Here is a 27,299-nt window from a genome sequence, read left to right as displayed (position 1 = left end):
CTCAAAATCAATAACTTTAAAACACCACACATTGGAATTGTCTCATCGAGACGAATAATTTGGTGTGGTCGGATGCGTGATTGGAACTCTTTTGCGATTGGACAAATGTGTGTTGTGTACTGTGGGGTCTTTTTGTTAGGGATGCAAAAATAACCAATGTGGAGGTAGAGATTGCTAAGTTTGATTATGGATTAAATGAATAATCAAATGCTGACGTGACACATTTTGATTATTGATTTTGATTATTACCACTACAGATAACAAACGGGGCCTCAAATATCTCCCTCACTCCTCTCCTTGTTTCTTGTTGCTAGGGTTCCACTCGATCAATTCTTGGCACGCGCTCTCTCTCTCTCTCTCCCCCTCCCCCCACCCACAACCAAGCACACACACAGACATACAAATGCAATAGTGTGATCTGTATAATCGAAGGCCATGGAGGCTATACTCATCGACTGTGTGTAGAACAGCTTGCGTCACTTTCTGCACCAAAACGCCATTTTCATGTGCGAGCGCCTTTGTGCTGAGTTCCCCTCCGAGGTACATCTTCATTCTTGCAATCTCTCTCTCTCTATATATATATACACACACACACGCACTTATGTGTGGGGTGGGTTAGTACTGGCCATCGTGTTGTCCGAGATAAATGAACTTTTTTTTTTTACGTATCCTCATTGGCGAGGAGGTAAATTGCAGTCTGGCGCCAATGAGGGGTTGGTTCAATGGTTGGAAACTCGGACTTGGACAATGACGAGGCTCGATTCTTGATAGCCCTTTATTGGGGTTAAATATACTCCTGACACCACCTGTACGTGGATTTGAGGCTCTGGAAGAGTCATTGAGAAAGAAATTCCGGTTTGGGATCTTTATCAATCCATTCTGGGGCCCCTTTCCTGAGCATTTCGGACGATATAAGGCGCTGCCCGAAGTGGAGTAAGCAAGACATAGGTGCGGTGGTTGGTGGGCTCTCCTATCGATTGTGGTGTGGTGTGACAGGGCAATACTCCCCGGCGGAGGTGACGGGTACCATAGTTGTAAAAAGCGCGCCTAGGCGCCAGGCGAGGCGAGGCGCACGTATTGCGCCTTGGGGTAGCCCAGGCACAGTGGCTTCAATAAGGCGTAGGAGGCGATAAAAGGTGACAAGGCGAGAGGCGCACGAAAAGCGCGCTTCTTTTAAAATTTAATCTCAGCCCTAGGATTTTGAAGATCTAACCCCCACCGTTAGATTTGAAACAAAAAAAAACACAAAAGGGTTGCAGCTGAGATCCTTTCTCAGTCGATCTCTCGCCTCTCTCACTCGATCTCTCATCTCTCACTGCTCTCGATCTCTCGATCTCTCTTCTCTGACTGCCGACGACCTCTCACAGCCGACGAACTGCCGACGATCTCTCACTGCTGCTATCGTCGATCTCTCGCTGCTGCTGTCTTCGATCTCTCGCTGCTGCTGTCTTCGATCTCTCGCTGCTGCTGTCTTCGATCTCTCTGTCTCTGCTACCTGCTTCGTCCATCTCTCTGTCTCTCGTCTCTCTCCTGACCAGAACCAGAGGTATTCTCCCTTCTCTTCTCTCTCTATCTCTCTCTTCTCATACGTATATCTATTCTAATATATATGTATGTTATCAGTATATGAAAGAGCCGGATCAAAGAGCCGGATCTCTGTTCATATATATATATATGCTATTAGAATATGACAGAGAAGGAAAAAATAAAAATAGGAGAATAGAAAACAGATGGCTGTTTTTTCCCGATAAAAATAAGAAATACGTATGTATTTGTGGCTGATTTTTACCAATGTCAGGGGTTTACCTAATGTAAATTGAACTTGTTTTTATTTTTATTTTTTTGCTTTTAGATGTCAAGCGAAGAAACTACGAATAGAACTTATCTTGCATGGAAGTATCACAGTTTGGTAGATCCCGCGAACACTAATAAATTTAAGTGTAATTTTTGTGGCAAAATAACAAATGGCGGGGTTTTTCAGGCAAAAAAACACCTTGCGGGAGGTTATAGGGACGTGTCAGGTTGTCCAAGATGCCCACCCAAGGTAAAACTAGAGATTCAAGAGTATATGGGAAAAAAGAAAACATTGAAAGAGCAAATGCAAATGATACCGGATATTGATGATTATGGTTATGGTATGGAGGATGATGATGAAGATGATGTTATGGAGATTCCGGTTAGGGCCATTGGGCGAGGTAAATCTGCTGGAGGTAAATCCGTTGGAAGCAGTCAAGGCTCCGTTTCTAAACCTATGCCAAAAAAGCCGAAGACTAAAGGGCCTATAGATGTATTCTTCACACCTAATCCAGATGTTGTGGTGAAAATAGGAAAGGGAAACAACCAACAATTGATGCGAATGACCCATACAAGAAAGAATTAAGAGATCGTGCGGTAACGAGATTCGCAAGGTGGATGTATGATGCCGGTATTGCTTTTAATGCAGTTAAATATCCGAGTTTTGGGCCCGTGATTGAATCTATTGGGCAATATGGCCCGGGCATGAAACCGCCAAGTTACCATGAGACACGGGTCACCTATTTGAAGAAGGAGGTGATTAATGTAAATACTTTGATGAAGGATCACAAAGAGGATTGGGTGAAATATGGATGCTCTATAATGGCGGATGGATGGAATGATAGGAATCAGAGGAGCTTAATCAATATTTTGGTGAATTGTCCAAAGGGCACAATGTTTATCGAGTCCATCGATACCTCAAACTATTCTAAGGATGGAAAAAGGTTGTTTGAACTTTTTGACAAGTATGTGGAACTCGTCGGTGAATCCAATGTAGTCCAAATTGTCACAGATAGTGCCTCGGCTAATGTATCGGCTGGTAAGAATTTTATCTATTATATTTCATACTAAGTGTTAAACATTTGTAGATTGTACTTTATAGTAATACTTTCTTTTTTGTTTCAACATCTAATAGGAAAGTTTTTGCAAAGAAAGCGACCAAATCTTTATTGGACACCATGTGCGGCCCATTGCATTGACTTGATGTTGGAAGATATTTTCAAGATACCACATCTTAAGGCGGTTTTTGAAAAGGCCATTAGGTTTAATGGTTATATTTATGCCCGTCCAGGCGTAATTAATATGATGAGGCGATTTACCGGAGAAAAGGAAATGGTGAGGCATGCAAAAACAAGATTCGCAACTGCTTTCCTCACTTTATCTAGGATTCATCAGCAAAAGAACAATTTGAGGAAGACGTTCATTTCAGAAGAATGGACATCTAGCAAATGGGCAAAGGAGCAGTTAGGCAAAGAAGTGGCAAGATATGTTATGATGGCTTCTTTTTGGAATAATATTGTCTATGCTCTTAAGGTCTCTGGTCCTCTTGTGAAGGTGTTGAGATTGGTTGATACCGAGAGAAAGCCTCCCATGGGATACATCTATGAGGCTATGGATAGGGCAAAAGAAGCCATGGCCAAATCATTTGGTGAAAAGGTTGAAAAATATCAAGACATCTATGCTATTATTGACAATAGGTGGGCAATCCAATTGCATCGTCCTTTGCATGCTGCGGGACATTTTTTGAATCCGGAGTTCTTTTACTCAAACCCACAAGTTGAGCAAGATGTTGAGGTTATGACAGGGATTTACGATTGCATAACAAAGTTGATTGCAGATGAAGAGATACAAAATAAAATCGCTTCTGAGATGACTGTTTACATGAAAGCTGAGGGACTTTCTTGACTGCCACTAGCAATTAGGCAAAGAAATACAAGGGCACCTGGTAATTTACAATTCCACGGTATATTCTATTCATAATTTATTTTTACCATAACTTGATGGCTAATTAGTTCAAAATTTCAAATGCATAGCTGATTGGTGGGTTGCATATGGTTCTACGACGCCTAATTTGCAAAAGTTTGCGATAAGAGTTCTTAGCCTTACATGTAGTTCTTCCGGTTGTGAACGGAATTGGAGTGTATTTGAACATGTAAGTATCTACGTCAAATAACATATACAACTATTAATTGTTTTCACCTCCTTATATAAAATAGAAGTTCTTTTGATTCTTGCAGCTCCATAGCAAAAAAAGAAATAGGCTCCAGCAAAAACGCCTCAATGACTTGGTGTTTGTCAAGTATAACAGGGCACTAAAACGTCGATATGATATGCGAGATACAATTGATCCCATTTCTTTGACAAATGTTGATGAAAGCAATGAGTGGTTGCGTGGGAGGATGGATGGAGAATCTGATGAAGATAATGAGCAGGTGTTTGGTGATGATAGTTTAACGTGGGGTGATGTTGCTAGAGCTTCTGGAGCGTTAGAGAGTTCCAATGTAACTAGAGCTACAACATCAAGAGCACGAGCAAGGAGTGCCACATCCAATCCAATTGATTTGGTAGATGAAGAAGAGGCAGGTTCCGAAGAGACGGAAGAAGAGGAAGATGACGAGGAATACAAATCCGTTGGTGAAGAAGAAGATGATGACGATTTTCTTGGTGTTGATATGGACGATGATTAGTAAACTATATCCTCCTTAGGATGATTGAAGTGCAACTAGGAAAAGTACTTGGATGCTTGTCTTTTATTGATTTTGACGTTTTAGTTTGTCTCTATATGAGATCGGTAGCTATTTGACATTTCATGAATATTTTTATGTATCTTTTGGATGGTAAACTCATTGGCTTAGTGCTTATTGCTTGAAATATTAGTGTGCGCTATTTTTTTCTATTTTTTTCCGCATATGTGCGCCTTGCTTCAAAAAGGCGCGCGCCTCGCCTCAGGCCCAACAAGACTTTGCGCCTCGGTGCGCTTTTCGCCCGTGACAACTATGACGGGTACCATACCGGTATTTCCATTTTGCTCACCAAAAATATTGCAGTTTACGACGTTCGCTACCCAAATGGTTTTAAGGAATTGCTTGTAATCTATTAGCTACAATAAACCTATAACTCCATCACCTCTAGGTTTTCAATGTAGGAAAATTGAACATAACCCCTTCAGTATTAACGAATTTTGAGCTATGAAGCACCGCATAACCAAACCAAACCGAGCCTTACGTCCCAATCACTTGGGGTCGGCTACATGAATCCGTTTCCTCCATTGAGCTCTGTCAAGAGCCACTTGTTCACACAAACCCATTATACTCATATCTTTGCACACAACATCATCTAATGTCAATTTAGGTCTACCCCTCCCCGTAGCATTGCTACCTAGAGCTATCCTATCCGCTCTCTTAACTACTGCATCTTCTGGTCTACGGTAGACATGCCCAAACCACCTTAGCCTATTTTTCCTCAACTTCTCCTTTATAAGTGCTACACCTACCATCTCACGAACTATTTCATTTCTAATCCTGTCTCGTCTAATCTTACCACACATCCACCTCAACATTCTCATTTCTGCTACACTCATCTTGGTCACATGTTTCTTAATAGGCCAACATTCTGTCCTATAAAGCATCGTTGGTCTTATGGCAGTTCCATAAAATTTTCCCTTCAATTTTGTGGGTACCCTCTTATCACATAGTACACTAGTAGCGCTTCTTCACTTGAGCCATCCCACTTGGATCCTATTAAGCACCGTATATATTCTAGAAATAGGTCACGACTTGAACCGATGTTTAATTACTACTCTTATCAGTATAAAACATATAGATGATTAATGAAATTTAGCCTCTAAAATTTAGAGTAATGATTACCCAAGTTGGTAATGGTCAATAGTTATTAACCTCATTTGGTAAAATTTAAGATGGATGATTTATGCTCAAATAGGATTCAACTCTCTTCGTCAACTTACCACTTATTTTTGCCTGTCCTAAGTTAAATCGTGGCTCCGTCCCTGCAACAACTTATGTAATTCTCAAGGATTTGTAAATTCCTTTTTGGCATGTTTTAAATGAAATGAATGATACTTTCTTTTTTTCTTTTCGTTTGAACCTTACTTTTGAGGATCTTTAGAGAATAGCAGAATGGGAATGAGCATGAATTGGTATTTTACCAGACTTTTTAGTGCCAAACCTCCTTAGCATTTTTGCTGTCTCTTTCCTACTTTTTACTCAACGTCAGAAAACGTTTCCACTGCCATTAGTGACTATAGAAGTTATCCTTTTACTCATCCTGTGGGTGAGCGTTACCTCTACCTATAAGGGGAAATTGTAGTGCCTTTTCCAATGAAGGGGAGCTCTATTTCCAGTTTAAGACCAATGCAATAGTTCCAGAGTTACGTCTGGTTTAGTTTCTTTATTCTCGTTTTCACACCAGAAATACAGTTTGTTGGGCAAGACTAACTTTGAGAAAATTGACAAAATTAAGACATTGTTTGAGCGTGTCCCACATTGGTTGATTGCAACCTCCAAAACTAGTATATGAACATTGGTAATTGTGGACTGGGATATGGATTTTTATTGAATAAGCTGGGTTGTATTGGTTTAAGCTGGGTTGGATTGGTTTCCCTGTTACATGCTCATTACTTCTCTGTTTCTATTTTCTAACATTATCAGTTACCGCGCTGGTATTCTTTACTACTGCAGTGATGTATATGACAAGTTTCTTTCTCTTTTTTCGGGTGAAATTTCATTTGCCTTCATAGTTACCACTCTCATGATCCTCTGTGGTTTCTTTATCAAATTTCAGACGAATTCTCGAAACTTCTCGTGTTCTTCATATTTATTACATAACGTGATCCTTTGTGGCTCCTTTATCAAATGCAGACAAATCTACAATTGCTAGCTGGCTGTTACTTGCATAATAATCAAGCTTACGCTGCATACCATGTTTTGAAAGGTATCTACAAAATATTGATGTTATGGTTCAGTATGTTCTACTGCATGAGCATATTGTCTTGATTATCTTTTGCTATGGTTCCTTTTATTTTTGTTTTCGTATATTGACATGTTCTTCTCTTTATTGTGATCTATTGATTAAAGTGCATATCCAAATTTTCCCGTGCTTTCTTGTTCATTTTTCTTTGAAGGAACACAAATGGCTCAATCGCGGTACTTGTTTGCAATATCATGCTTTCAGATGGATCTTCTTAGCGAAGCCGAAGCTTTGTTGTCTCCTGTTACTGATCCTACTGCAGAGGTACTCCTGCGTGTCACTCTGCATGATAAATTATTGTTTTCCCAAATGTATTACATCCTTTGGTTGGAAGACTTCACTTCTTTTGGCTGGTTGTTGAAATGTGCTAAATAAATGAACGAGGACACTTGCTCATTGGTGTTTATCCTTTTTGATCCAGGTTCCCAATGGTGCAGCTGGTCATTACCTTCTTGGTCTTATTTATAGGTTCTGTAATTTTTTTGACTTGCTGATTTACCAAGTGCTTTATGTTATTGGTTACAAGTATGTGAGGGAACTTATATCGTCCATCTCACAACTTATATTCCTGTTGTTTAAAGAGCGTTATAACAATACAATGTCACAATTGTTAGATTTTCTTTCTTTTTTGCTCAGCAATTATTAGATTTTGTTGATATTCTTAAATTTTGAGAAATGAAGATTGAGGGCTGGGGAATGGGTATTATTTTAGGTTTCTTTTCTAAATATTTTTGTTGAGCATTTCAATTTAATAGCTTATAGTTTTTGGCTTAAAAGAAATACCTCCGTCCGCATTTGTTTGCCCCTCTTGAAAGAACGTGCATTTTTCGTGGACAAAAAAATATTTTGCGTAGATAATTTGTAAAGATTCTTTACACCAATCAAAAGTGCTCAATCAAATCTTTTAAAAATGGTTTACAAAATTAGAAGAAATATTGCCAATCAGAAGTGCTCAATCGAATCTTTTAAATGGTTTACAAAATTCGAAGAAATATTGAGGAAATAAATATTTTTCGTTGGCGAAAATGCATGTTTCTTCAATAGGGACAAACAAAGCAGACAGAGGGATTACTCCATTTTGGGTTGTCCTTTATATTTGTCAACAACGTTGAAAAGTCGACGGAAAAATTGATATTACTTCAGTTTTACTCTCTTGAATTTTGAATCCAAATTTCAGCTCACAGTCGGTTTTGGGTGACTGGAATATATAGGCTCACTCTTTCCGTCCTCTGCCTCCCCTTCTTCCCCCAAGTATCTGTCCTATCAAACAACATATGATTTCCTGATGAGTACCTATCTAACAATGGTATGCCCTTCATTTTATGTTTCTTAGCCAGCTGGTTTTGTTTGTAGGTCAGGCTTATTACTTGGTCTTGATTTTTTTTCATAGTATGTGGCTTCTGCCTTCTGGAAATTTTAATTGTAGTTTATTGGACTATGTTGAACCCTATAATTCCGTAGGGACAATATTGCCATCCTTTCTAGTAGTATCAGTTCTGATATTTCCAGCATTGCTTTCTTTTTGTTCTTGTTAGTAGTTTTGAAATCCATGTAGTTAGGAAGAATTCTCTTATTGTCCATTTTTTCTTTTCCTTGTAACTTAATGTATGGAACTATGGATCCTATATACTGAATTCCTGAGATAACTGCTGCTTATGAAGGGATGGCAGCATTGAAAACAAAGCATCTTTTTTCCTTGACAAGAAATATCTTTATATGACTTCAAACTTTGCTTTATCTGTATGCTCAAGTGTTCATCTTTCAAGTATTGATTTTAATTTTGTTGGCAGGTACACTGATAGAAGAAAAAGAGCTGTTCATCATTTTAAGCAGGCATTGTCGATAGATCCATTGTTGTGGGCTGCATACGAGGAGCTGTGTCTATTAGGTTTGTATGAAAAATATTTAAACTGTTCTTCTAGTGGAGAAGTTCTTCATTAATAGATGATTTTGTACTTAACTTGCGTTCTCATGAGCATGAGGCCTAACAAGGCAATTTTTTCAAGTCATGATGGTGAAAACTTCGAGTTTACTTGAATTAAGTTTGAATTAACTGCAGTCTTCCTTTGGTTGCTCCTGGAAGCAGAGTATTTCTCTTTTATGAAAACAACGAGATTCAACTTATCGCTGATTTTATATTGCTGAGTCCATAAATAGTAAAAAGGGGGGCATATATTCACTTTACTGTGCTCTTTGGCTGCGAATTTGTAGTTTCTGCATGTTTTTAAATTGTGTATGGTGTGTAGACTTTCAGTGCCTTAGCCGCACAATTATGCTGTACTGTTCACAATATGAAGAAAACTCCATTGTTGAGGGTTTGAGTGGCTTACATCATGATGTGGTGCACACTATTGATACTTTTGGGCTTCTGATATGCATCTGTTACGTGGTGTTGTATATGAGATACATTATTTCATGTCCACTTCCTCTTGCAATCTATTGCAGGCCTTGTCCATTACATTGTGACAGTTCGACTAGGATAACAATTTAATCCACAAAAGTTAGGTTATCTGCTACCAATCTAGCCTTGTAATGGATGCCTGCATCTAGGCTAGGATGGAATATGAAATGCTAACTGGCAGTGCATCTCTGGCCATAAAGAAAACATGATTGCTTCCCTTCCCAAAGCTAGTAATATATATATATATACAGTCCGGATCTCCTAAGGGATCCCGCACTGCCTTACCGTGCGGGACTCCCCTTTTCTGATCGAATTGCGACGATCCGAGCCGCTCAAAGTGATCAGAACGTGATTTTAAGGGTACCCGCGAGAAATCAGCAAAAAAAATGGTTGGGAAGGGCTTGATCCGAACAGTTTTTTATTGATCGGTTCAGTAAAAAACTGCTCGGATCAAGCTCTTCCCGATCATTTTTTTTGCTGATTTCTCGCGGGTACCCTTAAAATCACGTTCTGCACACTTTGAGCGGCTCGGATCGTTGCAATTTGATCAGGAAAGGGGAGTCCCGCATGGTAAGGCCGTGCGGGATCCCTCATTGGATCCTATATTTTTTACCCGACCCACCCGTGTGTAGATCCGCGTGTGGCTCTTTAAAACGACAGCCGTTGGATCTAATCCAACGGCTGAGATGGGAATCCCGCACCAGCCTCTCCAAACGGGATCCCGGAGGAGATCCTAACTATATATATATATATATATATATATTAGCTTTACCTTGTATCTCCAAAGTTTGCTCATTGGTATTGAGTACCATAATGACTTTTTATCCAGTTAAAATTCTTGCATCTCTAGAAGCAGCAGCTAAACAAAGCATTGGCTTATCAAAACACGCAGCCATCCAGTGATGATCATAGTTTAGTTTCGGGTAGAAACATTGGCTTAGAAGATAGTAGTCCGAGGGAAGCGAGACATATGAGTGGCAATGACATTAGAGTTGTCCCAGGAAATTATCATGGAGTAGTTACGTCTGGAAGAGTTGCCAGTCAATCTCTAAATGGTGGTCCTGGCAACATGTCATTCTACAGTACTCCTTCACCAATGGCTGCACAGGTAAGATTATGTAAATTACCTTGCATTTCCCATTATATGCTGCCAAGCTTTGGTTGTTTGTAAAGTCTTGCACTTCCATTTTTGAGCTGTCATGACTTTACCCCTTGTTATGGTCGGAAACATCAACTAAAGATTCAACCTGTTGTGCTGTCCTTCATTTGAAAGGAAAACTTGGTGGCCATTGAATTTTTTGTTTTTAATTGCACTAGTTTGGGAAAACTTGTAAAACTGGTGGTGTATTTGTAGTTACCTTGTTGATATGCATGCTTCATTTACTTCCAGCTATCCTTGGTTTGCAAATTATCTCTGACACAATGCTTGTACATGTATTGCACTCCATCCCAATTGAGATAAGCTACTCGATCCCCCAAATTTGGCAAAGTAGCCTGTCAATATGGCATGATACTTGTACAAGTACAGGTAATGGATGTGTGTCGGATGCTTCTACATCCAATTGGACATGGCTGAGATAAGATTAAGCCACACCTCTGCTCGACTAAGCCTCAATGTCAAATCTCAAAAATTATCAAGTACCTGTTTTCTTTCTGGCTGAGAATCAGAGATGTGTTTGGTGGATTGGGTTTAGATCTTCGTTGTCTGGCTTCTGATATCACATGCAAGTCCTGCATGTTTTCTTATTCTACCGAGCTCAGATTTTCATCTTCATCTGGTTTTGACTCTAGATCTTCGTTTCTCTTTCTCCCCCTACCTCTTGTTTGCTGTTTGTGTTGTCTACAGCATTAGTTATTGGAATACATAAAATGTACATGTATCGATAAGCAACAGTTCATTTTTTGTTGGGCTTCAAACTCGTGGCTTGCCTCTTAGGTTCCAGGTTATTGGGCTGTGATTGGGTTGTATATTTGATGAAGTCTTTAAAGTATTGTCATCCATGCATTTGGTCCATGAATTACACATATTGAGCCAACTTTTCAACTCATGTTATTACAAAAGAATATTCTAACAGATTAACACTAATGATGGTCTTTTATTTATTTCTCTATGCTGAATTAATCATTACATAATATTCAAGGATTGATAACTATAGGCTACCTATCGGGGAGCTGTATAACGATAAAGATATATGTTAGTACAATAAACATATAGCATATCTCCATATCCTTATCCAAACTAGATCCATGTTCGTGTATTCTCTATTTTTTGAATTTAGGAATCCAATCCCTACATACACACCCACAACTAAACTGTGTACCCATGTCCATGTAACACCTGTAACAAGCATCCTGTCTACGAAGTTATTGAATAAAAAGATCATGTCGCTGATCACCTCTTTCCTCTATGAATAAACTATGCATATCTTGTAAGTGTGTAAGTTAAGATACGCTCTTCATCTTCCTACCTCTTTATCTATTCTGATAGAAAACAGTTAGTATTTTTATAGAAATGAGGGCATAAAAAGGAAGGGAAAAAGCACTATTATTCATGCATTTGGCTTAGTTGTATTTGTATCGAAGTAGTTAGAATTTCTGAGTAAAAATAGAGAAAGAGGTTACAACCAACTGATTGTCCCCGGCTGCAAACGTCCAGGTCAAGAATGCGTCAGCTATTAGTCCTGGGGCATGCTACCGAATTGGCTTCTCTTTTTATTTTTGAGACATTGCGGGGGGAATAATTTGTTGGCAGTGATTTGCTACTTGCTCGATCATCTCCCCAAGTGGTTTTGAAAGCTGAGGCAAAAGTTTGACATCCTCGTAAATGGCGGAAGTGGTTTCCATTTCTCTGTTTAGACAAATATGCAGTGTTACATATGTAGCATGCCCCAGGACAAATAGCATGCACAGACAAACATCACATGTAATTTCCTCTTCTTTAATTTGTTGGTGGAAGTGGTTTCTGTTTCTCTGATCTAGAAGGAGCATGGTTTGGTTGATCCGTGCACGGACAATGATTGTATGTTACTCATTCGCCACTTTCGTGGTGGAGATATTGTCTTCTATATGAATCTCTTTTTGGTTCTACATCTTACTTATTTTGGGGGTTAAAACTCTATTGATATTACGTCGCTTGGAGTAAGACGGTAGACGACTTAGCTTTGGGATTGCTTGCACATAAAAACCCATTTTCTCGCTTGTTGACAGCTGAAGCATAGCCGACCCCAATTGATTGGGATGTAAGGCTCGGTTTGGTTTGGTTTGTTTTTGACAGCTGTAGCATTTACCGACACACCAAGCAAAGTCTCCGCTCTCTGGATCAAATCTTCGTTGCATGATCCTCCTGTTGTGGTGATGAATCCACCCCGAAACCTTGGCCCCGAGCTTCAAAGTCAGGATCTCTCGGGAATCTCACTCTCATTGACACGAGCGCGTTTCCAACTTGGATAAAATCTCTCAAGCATTTGAATTCTTAAAAAGAAATAAAAGAAGTGCTTACAAGCAAGAGAAATATGTGATAAAACGGTTAGATACGAGAAGAAACATAAAACAACTTTGCTCAAGTATAAAGTGTAAACATAAAATTTACAGCAAAAATATTTGCAATTGATTTCCGTTACTAAATAAATGTGTACTAGAACTAACTAGGAGTAAGATGGGAGGTGATGGGGATTGTTGGCACAAAGTTGCTTGCAGATTCGATTCCGTTTTCTTGTTCTTGACAGCTCAAGCTTTTACCAAGGCACAAGCAAATTTCCCGTTGTTTGGATCAAATCTTAATTGCAGGATCCTCCTATCAGGGTGGCGAATCCATCCTGAAACCTTGCTCCCGTGCTCCAAATTCAGAATCTCCTAGGAATCTCACTCTCATTGATTGAGCTCGTTCCCAACTAGAATAGAGTCTCTTAAGCATTTAATTTTCAAAAGAAATTAAAGAAGAGCTACCAAACAAGAGAATATTTTGAACGACACTTAGAAACTAGAAGAATCATTAACTCAACTTTGCTCAAGTATTAAGTACAAAATTAAATCTACTTGTAATTTTTTTTTTCAGTTGACGTGCAATACTATATAAGATGTATAATAGAACTAACATGAAGATTCTATTGTTGGAGGATCCGAGGATGTATGTTTTTTTTTACACACGCATACATATTTTTTTATTATGTACATGTATATAGATATGTTTAAGAACATATACATATCTACACACAGGGAGAGGGAGAGGGAGAGGGAGAGGGAGAGGGAGAGAGAGAGAGGGAGAGGGAGCGGGAGGGAGAGGGAGAGAGAGAGAGAGAGAGAGAGGCATATATGTGATGTGCGTATCTATAGCACAACTTTAGTTTCATCTTTCCTGTCGCTCCCCAGCATAGCTCCCACTCCCGCTTTGTGCAACTAAGGATCAAATACTTTAATTATTCCTCATTTATTGTTTTACTACATGACCTGAACTAACATGGACTTCATGGTTTTCTTGGTTTCTTTTGTCCCCCAACATAATAACACTACCCTCCCTCTTATAGTCTTATATACTGTTTTTCTTTCTTGAAGTTTTCTAAATTATTCTTCATGGGAAACTTTTGGGGGAAAACTCTTAAAATTGAGAAGTCTTGGAGAAACATTTGACAAAGTATACGTTTTTGACAACCACCCCATTAAACATGATTGCACTGGTATATATTACCACGTAAGGTAGAACTATTGAAGTGGACTTGTTTTGTTCACTTATTCTCTGTCATTCATTCATAGTAAATTTGCTTGACCCATCCTAGTCGTGCTGATTCCTAGTTTGAACTACTTGGAAAGAAATCTTCCTCTTGTAAATTGATTTTGTATGTTTTGTGGATATTATTTGTTCTTCTGGCATGAGTCATGTTTTTTATTTTTTTTATTTCTCTCACTATGATGCATGGACACGGACACAGATACAAACACAGACACGGGGGCACACAAACACAGACACGGGGGCATGGGAATTTTAAAAAAATGGAGACACGGACACGGTGGGGACACGCCATGTGTATATTTATATATTTAAGTAATAACAGTTTGACGCCGTTGTGTCCCCATCATTGTCTCCCCGTGTCCCCAGTCGTGTCCCCCTCAAAAATTTAAATTAAATTATTGGACACGGCACGTGGCGTGTCGGACATGTGTCCCCGTGTCTGGACACTGCGACACTTTGACCTCTAGAGGTGTCGGCATAGCTCTCTCATTTTTGTCATCTTTTTGCTCCATAGTTTTGCTATGTGTCTAACTAGTGTCTTTGGTGGAAAAAATGCCGTTTGTTTCTGTTCCACTGAGGGCTCACTGAGGACTGTATTCTGCTAATGGAAGTTGTGTCAGTCTTGCTTATGGACTTGCATGTAGGGTTCTGTTAAACTTTAGCTTCTTCTAAGGAGAAAGATATTGGACACTTGTGTGCTTGATATCAATGACTATTCTTTTTACTGGGGACCGAGAATGGATAGTTTCTCTATGCTCTTTTATATCTCGCAGCTGTCAGGTGTTGCTCCACCCCCATTATGCAAAAATGTGCAACCTAATGGCCCAAACCCAAATGCATTTATTATGGATGGTTCACCAAGGTCAATTGTGAACTCTACAATTCAAGCCCCTCGAAGAAAGTTTGTGGATGAAGGAAAATTGAGAAAGGTTTTTCACTTTGTCTTATATATCTGATGTGTTGTACTCCCTCCGTCCCAAAATCTTTGGACTTTTTCAATATTTGTGCCGTTCTTTAAACTCTTATATCTTCCGATATGAATCTCCAAAAATATGCAATATGGATCTTGTTTGATAGTTCTTGATTAGATCTATAATACAAAGTTTTCAAAATTATGAAAAATATCATAAATTAGGAGATATAAGAGTTTAAAGAACGGCGCGAATATCGAAAAAAGACCAAAGATTTTGGGACGGAGGGAGTATTATTTCAGTTCATAATTTTTATTAGCTTGACTGTAGGAATTGTCCATTTTGAAGAGTCCTTTCCTTTTTGGGGCCATGGTTTCAGTTTGAATTTGAATTTTCCATAATCTTAAATTAGGCCCCTATATGTGGCATATGTGCAAGAGATTTTGACCCGTAAGGTTTTAGTAAAATTGCAAATTCAAAGTTACACAGTTGGCTGCTCTGATTAGTCTTGCTTGATCAAGGCAATCTGTGCAGATCAGCTAATACACAAAGATTTTCCCTATAACTTGTCAACCTCACTAGGTAAAGATTGTATCTGGGTTTTTTTTGGCAGCTTTGCATTTATAAGTCCCTCCTTCCAGCCTTTCCCTACCATAGTACGTGGCTACGTGCTTTGATTCACCCTTGTATTACCTAGCTCTGTCCTCTGATTAAGCATTCTTTTCCGCATCTCTATCATTCATTATACCAAAATTTGTACTTTCCTGTGGTTGAACTTGAGGATATCTTCCAGCTTTTTCTATGTTTGTTCAGAAAACTTCAACCTGTGGTATTTTGTAATGCGTGGTTACATTTTTTTGTGCGGCTAGCTTATCCTACAATTTGGCTAGGCCAGGTTTTGGTTTTGGTTACCGAAGGAAATTTTTGTGGTCTTGTCCAATATTCTCCTAATATTAGCTGGTAATGAAGTTCCTTATTGCATCAAGATGCTTTCTTTCAGATATCAGGGAGGTTATTTTCTGATTCTGGACCTTGACGAAGCACCTGGCTTGCTGCAGAAATAGCAGCGAGCACGAATTCAAATGCCACTACATTAACTGGAAATGGAACTAGCCACCCCTCTAAATATATTGGTGGTTCCAAGTTGAGCTCGGTGACATTTCAGTCAGTTACAGTTTGCAAGGGGCAGCCGTGGACCAGTGAAAGTTTTGATGAAGGTGATTAATTGATCTTATTTTTCATTGTCTTACTGATAATTCAGTTGTCGTTGCTGATACAACAGCTAGAAAAGAATGAGTTTGCTTTATTACTACGCTCTTCAGCTAAGTCTGGTTCTTTATTATTGGCGGTGCCCATTAAAGCATATAATAGATCTTTAGTTTGCCTTTGGTAGCATAATTCGTAGGCCATAGCGCTCTATAAAGAGTTATTTCCCAGAACAATTAGGCTTTGGACTTCCCGAATGGAATGTGGTTGGCTACTCTTTGGCTGGTGTTGTCCATTTTCTAAACTAATGTGGCACATTGCAGGGGCTGCCTCCTCATTTGCTAATAATTCTTTATTCTTCCATGATGACCCAAAGAATCCTTCTAAATATTTTAAGCACGTTTCCGAGTCTCAAATTGTCTCTGAGACGTCCCGGACCTTCCCGGCGGCCTTATTGCTAGTAGAATCACTATTTGTAGTTTATTATCTTTTGTTTGATTGCATGCATATCTCAATCGGGACTCCCGTCCTCTCATACTTCACCGGTGTATCTATCTGAGGGCTTGCCTGCTATTAGGTGAGCCATTACCCATTAGATTCAGTCTATGAAGCACAGATACGAATATGGATATGACAATACGGCGATATGGCAAAAGTTTAAATAATAGGATACAGATATGTTGGGGATTCATTCGTCAAACTAGGCTTAAAAATACAGCTGAAGAAATAAAAGATAGTTGAATTGCTAGTATGTTACAGTGTAGTATATATATTGCATACATCAGTATGTATATAGAAGTGATTTACACTATATACAAATATATAGTGTATATAGAGAGAGGATCAGTGAGCACATAGCCATGTACTGTTTGAGTGTGTTACAGTGTAACTATCTCTGTGTTTGAGAGATTGAGAGAGATATCTGATGAAACAAATCTACCTCCAAGTATGTTTCAACTTTCAAGATTAGTTAATATTGATGCAATCCATTCATTTGATAGGCATGAGTTGATCATTATTTCCTGATGGTTTCATTAATTCACTTCCCCCACCCCCACCCCCACCCCCTTGATAAAACAAATGAAGAAAAGCCATATTTGTCAGCGCTGTTTTCTCGGTTCAGCAATAAACAATGATACTTCTGCACTTTACATCACACTTGACCTGTGAGGCTAATAGTTGGCAAATAGTCTGTACCAGCGTGTACAAACCTGTTTTGGGCCCATTTTAGGTCCCAAAAAAATGATTGGAGCCGCTCATTTTGTTTAAAATACTTTTTTTTACGGTCCCTACAAAAATTAAGTTCAATCCGCTATCGGTAGAAGTGTTTACAAAACATTCAACTTTGCTTGACAAAGTTGGATGTTTCGTAAACGCCCTAGCCAATACCAGATTGAGCTTATATTTTTTTGAAGGGACCGTAAACAAGGTATTTGAAAAAAAATGAGCGGTTCTGATCATTTTTTTGAGACTCAAAACAGACCCAAAAATAATTTGTACTTGCTGGTACAGATGAATAATCTGTACCAATAGCACCTCTGAATAGTATAAGAGCATTTATGAACCTGTTAATGCAGTTGGATTGCGTTCTTGCTAATTCAAGTTCAGTGACCTGCTCAATCGAAGTTTAGAAACATATGTTTATGGTTTCTAGGAATACGTCACGAGGTTCGTGATGATTCTCGTTCTAATGCAGCCACCTCAAGTTCATCTCCTGCTGGTGATCTTAGTTCTCATGATCAAGAAGAAACAGCAATGCCAATGGGTGGGGTGGTTATGAGTAGCTCAAGAGTAATAACTGGTACTTCTGAAATATTGGATCTCTTAAGGACCCTTGGGGAAGGCTATAGGCTATCCTGCATGTACAGGTGCCAGGTATTACAAAGCCATTGTCTAAGGAACAATGTCCTTATTCTTCTTGTTTCACTCTGCTGCTTTTAGTCGTCTAAGGCTTCTTGGTGCAACAGGACGCGCTGGATGCATATCTGAAACTTCCGCATAAACATTATAATACTGGATGGGTACTTTCCCAGGTAATTTAGTGGGTTTACAAATTCTACCTTCGGTGGTCTTGCAGATTAGAACACATTAAAACAGAAAGGTATACCTGTTTCTGGAAAGTGGAAACTAAGGGGTGACATGACATTGACATATGAAGTTGCTAAAATTGTTGATTCGGAAAAGTGCCTGACCCCTTCCTTTAATGGATTTGATACTTAGCCATTTATCAGCTAAAACTAATGACAACTACCTTTTGACTTGGTGATATCAGTCTCAATGCCTCATTTAACACGCGGTTTTTCTTACTTCTGTATTATACTTGGTTGCAAAATTCTCCTGTACGAGGAATGATGACTGTTTTTGAAGGTCCAACAAACCATATATCATGTTCTTTGTGCCTTATTTTTAGATAATGATTTGACTGTTTGTTTGAACATGATTGTTTAGTTCTTGATTTTAATGCTTTTACCTTATTTTTTTTTATTTAACATCTCATGAAGCATTTCTGCAACTGCAGGTGGGGAAATCGTATTTTGAATTGGTTGATTACCAAGAAGCTCATCGTGCCTTCAGTCTTGCCGGTCTAGCATCTCCTTACAGTTTGGAAGGGATGGATATACATTCTACAGTTCTATATGTGAGTTTCTTATATTTTGCGTGATTGGGTTTCGACCTGCTTAGTTTTGTGAGATGCAATTTGTTCATTTTCTGTCCAAATATCCACATTTTCCCCCCCCACTGTGTATGTTTAAAGATATTGTATTTATTATCATTTGCAATCTTTAGAGCGGTTCTTTGTTAATCAATAAACGACTCTGCGTTAGTACTCTCTCAATTCACCCGACTATCAAAAACCTTCTATTCTAGTCCTTTTGGATATTTGTAGACATTCTGTTGGAAATTCAAGTACTTTGAGCAAAGAGATGTGCATGAAACCCACTCAACGCGCCTCAAGCCCTCGACACTGCTGGTGTGAGGCAATTGTAACGTTGCTCAGGTGCTCAAGGTGTGCGAGGCGCCGCCATTTTCAATTGTGCCAAATTACGTAATTTTGCCATTGCTACCCTGTGATCTAGTGATGCCCGTTGTGATGCTATGTATCCTATCAATGCCTCACAAAACAAAAGAAAGCCTTGTCCTTAGCTGACAAGGCAACTGTAATGAAGCGTTGCCGAGGTGCTCAAGGTGTGCAAGGTGCCCACCATTTGCAACTTTGCATTACTTAATTTTGCCATAGCTACCCTGTGATCTAGTGATACCCATTGTCATGTTATATATTCTATCAATGCCGCTCAAAAAATAGAAAACCTCTGCCTTAGGTGACGAATGGAGTATGGAAACTTTTATATTTTAGGTCAAATTGTAATTTGCAGATTAAGTGTTTACTGTTAATGACCTAATTTTCTTCAGTCCTAATTTGATTTACTCAATTCGTGTAAGTGTCTTATTGCTTAATTATTCAATTACTCAATTCGTGTATTATTTTAACTGCTTTAATATGTAAATTGCTTAATATATGTGAGAATTTGGTCCTAGCTTGTGGAACAAGAAAGACGTGGATATGTAAATTGCTTAATTTGAAAAGATGTTGGTTTGGTCCAAGTCTGGGTAGTTTTTACATTATATGAGAAACACATATGGCATTAGTTAATGCATTTGGATAAACGAAAAGAGAACTATTTAATAACTATAACACATGTGTTGCTTACGTGAAGCCCGTATCTCATGCTAAGCTATATGGAGAGTTTTGCAGCGCAATTTTCCTCTGGCCTAGATAACTATTGGTGTGTGAATGTGTCTTTGCATCAACTCATATAATTCCTATCTCAAGGACACAGTGACACGCTATAAGAATCAGATTTTGAATATCTTTGTGATATTTTCCAGTGTAACATAATATGTGTTTGGCTGTTTGCAATGTTTCATTGAGCATTTCGTGGAAATTCTCTATATTTTTATGCATAGCTCTATGGTGAACTCCAAATTACATAATATCCTTCTTATCAATTAAAATATGAAACACGTACACTCAATCCAACTGATATTTAAACTTTTAAAGTGTCTTATGTTATATAGATTCTGTGTAGAAGTTGGCTCTCCTAGTTTTTTGTTCTTGAGGCTTACTTGTAACTTGTAAGCATAGCTGGGATGGTCAAAGTAACTCTTATACAATCCTAATGTGTTATTTACCTACATACAAATTACACATTGTGTAGGCAGGAAAAGCTCTTCAACTATATAACTGAGTCCACCTCCCTTAGTCGTAGCTCTTGTTGAAATCATGAGGGGTCTAGCTGACGCATCATTGTAGCAAAAGAACAACTAGATATCATTCTAGTAAATGAATGAATTAAATATCATTCTAGTAAATGAATGGATTAGATATCATTCTAATATAAGTAATGGATTAGATATCATTCTAATATAAGTGTTTTGCTAGATCTCTTCCAGGCTTACGGGCTCTTGAATGCAAAAGAAAGATAGAGACACTTTGATTACAAGGAATATAAAGAGAAGAATAAAAGATAAACAGATTGAACAGAAATCACTTACTGAAAGGTAATAAAATCATGCCAAATCAAGCGGGCACTGGAGCTAAAAGTTCCAAGGATCTAGGAAAACAAAATCAACTCAAATAAGTAAACAGTATATTTCTAAGCTTACAAAGACATTCCTAGTAAAAGTCTAATTCAAGAATGAGAATATAAATCTTCCAAATCTTGTCCTACATCGCTAGCACAAAGCTGACACTATCATTACTTTTGGGACGGGGACGGGGATGTTACATGTGGTGTCAGCTGTATGAGCCACCTCTTGGTTCCCATGAGTGGTGCCAAAGTACTGCATATGGTGGAGTGCTACACCGTGCACCACACAAGGACACATGGCCCTGTGAATGTAACATCTTGTCTCTCATCGGCTGGGCTGGAATAATGATTCTATTTAGTTGACTCACTGTTATTTATGATTATCCTAATTGTTATGTAGGATTTATCTTGTTTGTTATTTATTAGGCTATCTTTGTCTTTTCTTTATCGGTAAGAGTCTATTTAAAAATCTCACATTATGTTTGGTAGGATGGATGGAATCAATTCAGGTTTAGTGAGTAATGGAATGGATCGCGTTTCGTCCCCTGGAGCTGGATTCCGAGGCTTTCTTAAGGTTATTTTTTTATTGCTTACATCGAACTATAAGTGAGTTTACCTCCCTTACTAGTAAGGATGCCGATGCGTTCTAAAGCCATGAGGGCCTAGCCCAAAGTGGAAAATATCATTAGGTTCAGGATGAAGATGTGATAGTATATGCTTCATTTGGACCCAGCAACCATGGAACCTTGTTACTCCACATAGGTTTTCTGAGACTCTTTTTGATCTTTCTTGCAGCATTTGAAGGAGGATATGAAGTTAAGTTACCTGGCTCAGGAGCTGATATCAACTGACCGCTTAGCTCCTCAATCTTGGTAACTGCAATCAAACATTTTGTAGACAAAGTGGTGTGCAGGTTCAGTTTTCTTGCAATTAATTTTTTCCACTTGCTTTTTTGTTCTTACCTTCAGTGCAGTGTTAGACAGAATTCTATCTGTGAAGCTGATTGCATTAAGTATGTACTTTTTGTCTCGTGAGTTTATACTGTAGGGCTGTGTCTTCGCTCTTACCGCTTGTCAACTGCTTATCCTCATGTCCTCGCTGCAAATAGTTGAAAGTGTCTTTGGTAATGTCTTCAAGCATTTTTATTATCGAGCTCTAGAAGCATTAAAGTTTTGGTTATAGTTAGCTATAGGTTACTGTTTTCTATTGTTGGCTATTAGTTTAGCAAAGTATTTGTGAAGGGCTTGCAAGTTATTGTACTTGCATTGGCATGATGTGACATAAGCAATTAAGCGACCTTTCTAGTTGTCCTTAGCGTCAATAGTGAGGTCGTTTGGAGCAGATTTTGAGGTTTTAGAACTTTGAAAACCTTCTAATGTGTTTGTTGGAGGTGCATGAAAGTGTGTGGTTGTTATCTTTCTTCGCCGTCCTTATACTTTCTGTTGACTTGATATTGCAGGTGTGCTATGGGAAATTGCTATAGTTTGCAGAAAGACCATGAAACTGCTCTTAAAAATTTCCAACGCGCCGTGCGACTAAATTTGAGATTTGCTTATGCGCACACCCTTTGTGGACACGAGTAGGACGTGCATCTTTTTTTCTGAAAAGACAACGGATAAGATATGGAAGATGTTTTGTTTTTTCGAAGTTTCCTTCTGATTGAGTATTGGTGATATATTCTGTTCACAGATATGTTGCGCTAGAGGATTTTGAGAATGAAATTAAGAGCTACCACAGCGCCCTTCGAATTGATGGGAGACATTATAATGCTTGGTATGGGCTCGGAATGATCTACCTTCGCCAAGAGAAATTTGAGTTCTCAGAGCATCACTTCCGCATGGCTTTCCAAATTAATCCTCGTTCGTCCGTTATAATGTCTTATCTTGGAACAGCTTTCCACGCCTTAAAGGTTTGTGCATTCCTACTTGATTGTGGTTCTCCAGTTCCAAAAAGGAAGTTTTATCTCCTGCAGCTGTCTGAATTTGGTTCTCTATACATCTGGCAGAAAAATGATGAAGCTTTCGAGATGATGGAGAAGGCTATTTTGGCAGATAAGAAGAATCCTCTGCCCATGTATCAGAAGGCTAATATACTTGTGAGCATAGAAAAATTTGATGAAGCTTTGAAAGTCCTAGAGGAGCTTAAAGAGTATGCCCCTCAAGAAAGCAGTGTATATGCCCTGATGGGTAAGATTTATAAAAAGAGTAACATGTATGACAAGGCAATGCTTCACTTTGGATTAGCTCTGGATTTGAAACCACCTGCGACAGATGTTGCTACCATCAAGGTGACTTGCATGCATTATTCATTATATGATTCTGGAACTGTTACTAGTTTTTGAAACAGACCTTGATTTTTTTAGAGGTCTGCGTATATTTACATATTTTCCATCTGTTGTGAGCATATGTTTCCATAATATGTGGGCATAAAGAACTTTGGTCACTGTGTCAGAGTTAGCTTTCATTCCCCATCATAGTTGTCAAAATCATACGGTTCACGTGTTGGTTCGTAATTCACAGAGAATCAGTACGAACCTGTAAGGTGAATCTGGTTTATTTTGGGATCAAAACAGCAATGGTTATAGGATTCATGATTGAATTCACATTTATGTGATTCTTAAACTGATGGATCTGACAAAATCTAAATGTGTCGTGCCCATGCCTGTGGCAGCCCGGCCTTTCTTATACCTCTAAGCTATGTAGCTCGGACACAAACACGGGAATTCTAAAAGAATAGGGACACGGACACTGCGGGGAACATGGCAACACACACACACACACACACACGTATATATTCTATTCTTTTCCATGGTTAAATTGCAAAATGTAAACAATTACTAACATTCACCACAAATACTAATAACCATAGGTATTTATAATTATAACATAATGGATGAGTACCAATACTATTAAGACGAAACAAAATAAAACAAACATCAATAGAATTTTTATTTTTTTTTGAAAATGAACATCCATAGATTCAATACAACCCAATTGAAAAGAAAACATCCATAGTTTCATAGTAATAAGCAAAATAAATAAACTAAGCATGTCTCCAAATTTCAACTATACCCAACTTCCATCATTTTGTCATTGTTGGTCACCATCCCCATCGTCTGTAAAGACTACAACCTCCATGTCGGTGGATTCATATCATATATGTAGGCATATATTGCTGAAACTAAGACATATATACTGGCATAAATTTAAGACGTGTACTGTTACATACGTATATATAGAGAGATACACACAATTTTATATATGTACATACTACATACTAAGATATATATACAGCTATACTTATGTACGTACCAGCACATGTATATGTTCAGAGAGAGAAAGAGAGAGAGAGAGTACCTATGTACGTACCAGTACATGTATATGTACAAAGAGAGAGAGAGATGCTTCAATTGACTGATTCTCGGTCTAGGGTTTCACGAATGCCTTTTCCCCCTCTTTTGGCTTCCATAGCTATGTTAGGATAGGTTATGTTGTTTAATTACGAGTGCAATTTTGTTCACCCTCTTTAAAAGAGGGTGAACATTATCCTCTTTCTTATTGATTGGAATGGCGTGGATCCCACCACAAAGTGATGTCATGCTCACTATGCAATACACTTTTTGGTAAGCATGACATCACTTTGTGGTGGGATCCACACCATTTCAACCAAGAGAAAGGAGGGTAATGTTCACCCTCTTAAGTGGAGGGTGAACTAAACTCAAGTCGTTTAATTACACTACAACCCAACCCAAATATTTGCAGTAATACCATGTTTGCCCCAGAAAAATTATATGGGGCACGCCACATGGCATGTCCTATATGTTTTCCATTCCCGTGTCCCGTCACAAGTACGGCGACCTGTTTGGATTGTCGGTGATTCATAGCCTCGAAGCATAATCAAGTATGTTATGCAGGATCATAGGACGTGGTGGGCTTGGAGCCTCAAACTTGCATATTTCTCCCATAGAAGCAGCTAATAACCTATTGGCTATTAGACTAAATTATATTCACTACAGACAATTTTAATCTTGTTTTGTCCTAATCTTTTCCGCTTCTTTAATATCTCTTATAACTATTTGGATAGTGGTATCTTGTGACCTATTTTCACAGCTATGACCTGCGACTCACAATTTGGCTCAATTCATGATTCAGGCAAACATGATTTGATTTGTGATTTGACAACTATGTTTCCTAGTTTTCACGCATGCATCATAAAAGATCAGTGCCTTTGGGCTATGGAGGTTCCTTGTGATGCCTCTTGGACTATGAGAAAACTGCTTGGTCGTAGAAGGTTAGGTCAATCCCTTATTAAATACCAGATTGGTAATGGAGAGAGAACCTTCTTGTGGTGGGATAATTGGCACCCTCTTGGCCCGTTATATGCTAGATTTGGGGATAGAGTGGTGCATAATGTTGGCAGATCTTTAAGGGCTAAGGTGGCTTCAATAGTTATCTCTCAAACTCCCAAAGTTTGGTTCCACACCCTGAGGTGGAGGATTCAGTTCATTGGGTGCCTCACCCTAGTGGTATTTTCACTACTAGATCTGCTTGGGAAGCTATTTGGGAGAAATACCCTATTCAGCCTAGGTTCAAGGTTATTTGGGGAGTCACAATGTCCCTAGATGGTCTTTTATTCTTTGGTTGGCAGCTCTTCACAGACTGAGTACTAAGGACAGATTGAGAAACTGCGGTATGGCAGTGGATGCTCTTTGTTGCCTCTGCCAGGATGAGGAGGAATCACATCATCACTTGTTCTTTAAGTGTTCATATTCTGCAAGAGTTTGGCAGCACTTGGCCTTAAAAAACAGGGTGACTGGCATTCCTAATAATTTGGAAGATGTTCTTGAATGGTTACAGGGCAATGTATCTGGGAATAGCTTCAGATTTATTAGTCTAAAGTGTACATTGGCAGCTACAGTTTATGGTCTTTGGCAGGAAAGAAACTCTCGAATTTTCTGTGCAAAGATGAAGGGACATACACAGGTGGCAACAGATTTAGCCAATGGAATTCGTGCTTTCCTTGGCTCCAGAAGGAATGTTAAACATTCTTTGCAAAATAGGCGTATTTGTGAGATGTGGGGACTGTCTCATAGGATTCTGCATTCTGTATAGTTTTACAGTGCGTTCTGTGTCTTTTTTGTTTTGTTTAGCGCTGCCTCGTATGGCTGATTGTATAAGCTGTTTCTTGTACGGGATTTTATCCCTTGTACTTTGTATCTTGGTTTGAGCCTAAGAAAGTTTTGTGCACTTGTCAAAAAAAAAAAAAAAACTATGTTTCCTAGTTGGTTGCCAAATAATGATTTGTTATAAAAAAAAAAGAAACTAAATTTGCTTCCTTAGTTTCCTACCATTTTCCTTATCGTTGATTAATCCTCCACAAGTCTACATCTAAACCCAACCTTAAGCAAATCAGTCAATGACATTTTACTGAACTGCCTAAATCCATCTCTCTTTCTCCTCTGTCATTGGGAGGAGTGGCCCATAAGATAATGGGGTCAGTTCACCCTGTCAAACTGAAAGTAGCTACAAATTTTTAAATATACAGAAGCCGAGACTGAGTGGGATTTCATCTTGTGATGCTACTGAAAGAAAATAAGATCCTAGGTTCCAGTCTTTCTTGGAGTTGGCAGACAGGAGGTGGGTCTTAATTTTTCACTTTTCATAGTGGTTTGTGGGTTTTCATTTAATGCTTTTGTTTTGTGCTGATAAACTCTATTGGATGCTGGCACATAGCCGTTTCACTTTGGTCATTGGTTACTCTTTTAAGCTTGCTTTACGATGTTTTCTTATCTGGCACTGTAAATTGTCTTATGAAGTAAACTGTTCTATTTCTGTTTTATGTTGACCTGCAGGCTGCGATTGAGAAGTTGCATGTACCAGATGAATTAGAAGATACACTCTAAATCTGTTTAATGGTTATTAGCGTACAGACACAGAGGGAGAGTTGTAAATTATCCGGCTTCAAGTGCTCGGTCAGGCTTGTACCATAGACTTTTGCGGAGTGGAAATGACCTGATCGTTGGGAATTAATTCATTCTTACAGGAATTTTTTGTAGAGTCTGCGGATGTAAGTTTTGTCAGCATTTCACTCACTACTAGCAGAGGATCCAAACAATCATGCAAGTAAAGTTGCACGATTGTTCCAGTGGCTCCTAATACCGTAGATTCTGACTTGTCTTGGGGGTTTGAACCTGATTTTAGTTCATTTAATTTTGAAAATAGTTGCAGTGTTCACCGGCCTACAGATTGCCTTACCCCATGGTTTTGGTTATTCTCTCTTAATTTTTTCTGTGTAAATGTGCTGGGTAGCCTGTGAGATAGGCCAGGATGCTCAAGCTCTATAAATGCCCAGTCACTTTGTTCCGATACAGTCCCAACCTCAAAATTGTGTCGCTAATGTAAAAGTGGGATTGCTTTGAGATAGTGGGACGTTATTTATTGGGACTCTGTCCTGGGCTGTTTGTTTCATCGTTTGAGATCAAGAGTAAGCCTGGTAGATGAGTTGTTTCTCTTATTGGGTGCGATGCCCCAACCTGAGGGCTTGAGCTGCTTTACTGCAAGAATAGACTATCCTGAACATGATTCCCCTAGGGTAGAGTAGATTAAGATTAAAAAAAAAAACAGAAAAAATGATGCCCAATGCACCCTCCCTTCACCCACCCAACCAGTGCAGCTGTCACTTTTGCC

At 38.8% G+C, this 27,299-nt stretch overlaps 1 protein-coding gene and 1 pseudogene across 1 annotated transcript; both read left to right on the top strand.

Annotated features, from left to right (window-relative positions):
- The first annotated feature begins 282 nt into the window (after positions 1-282).
- LOC131324744 (cell division cycle protein 27 homolog B-like) lies at positions 283-26,856 on the top strand (annotated as a pseudogene).
- Positions 2,413-4,655, top strand: LOC131324746 (uncharacterized). Its single transcript, XM_058356846.1, has 4 exons — positions 2,413-2,833; positions 2,930-3,739; positions 3,828-3,946; positions 4,032-4,655. Exons 1-2 carry the CDS (start codon positions 2,413-2,415, stop codon positions 3,697-3,699), a joined length of 1,191 nt encoding a protein of 396 aa, XP_058212829.1. The 3' UTR covers positions 3,700-3,739; positions 3,828-3,946; positions 4,032-4,655.
- Positions 26,857-27,299: the final 443 nt, after the last annotated feature.

This window comes from Rhododendron vialii, chromosome 4a (genome assembly GCF_030253575.1).
Source record: "Rhododendron vialii isolate Sample 1 chromosome 4a, ASM3025357v1".
Lineage (NCBI taxonomy): Eukaryota > Viridiplantae > Streptophyta > Magnoliopsida > Ericales > Ericaceae > Rhododendron > Rhododendron vialii.
This window is presented reverse-complemented; position numbering and strand designations above follow the sequence as displayed.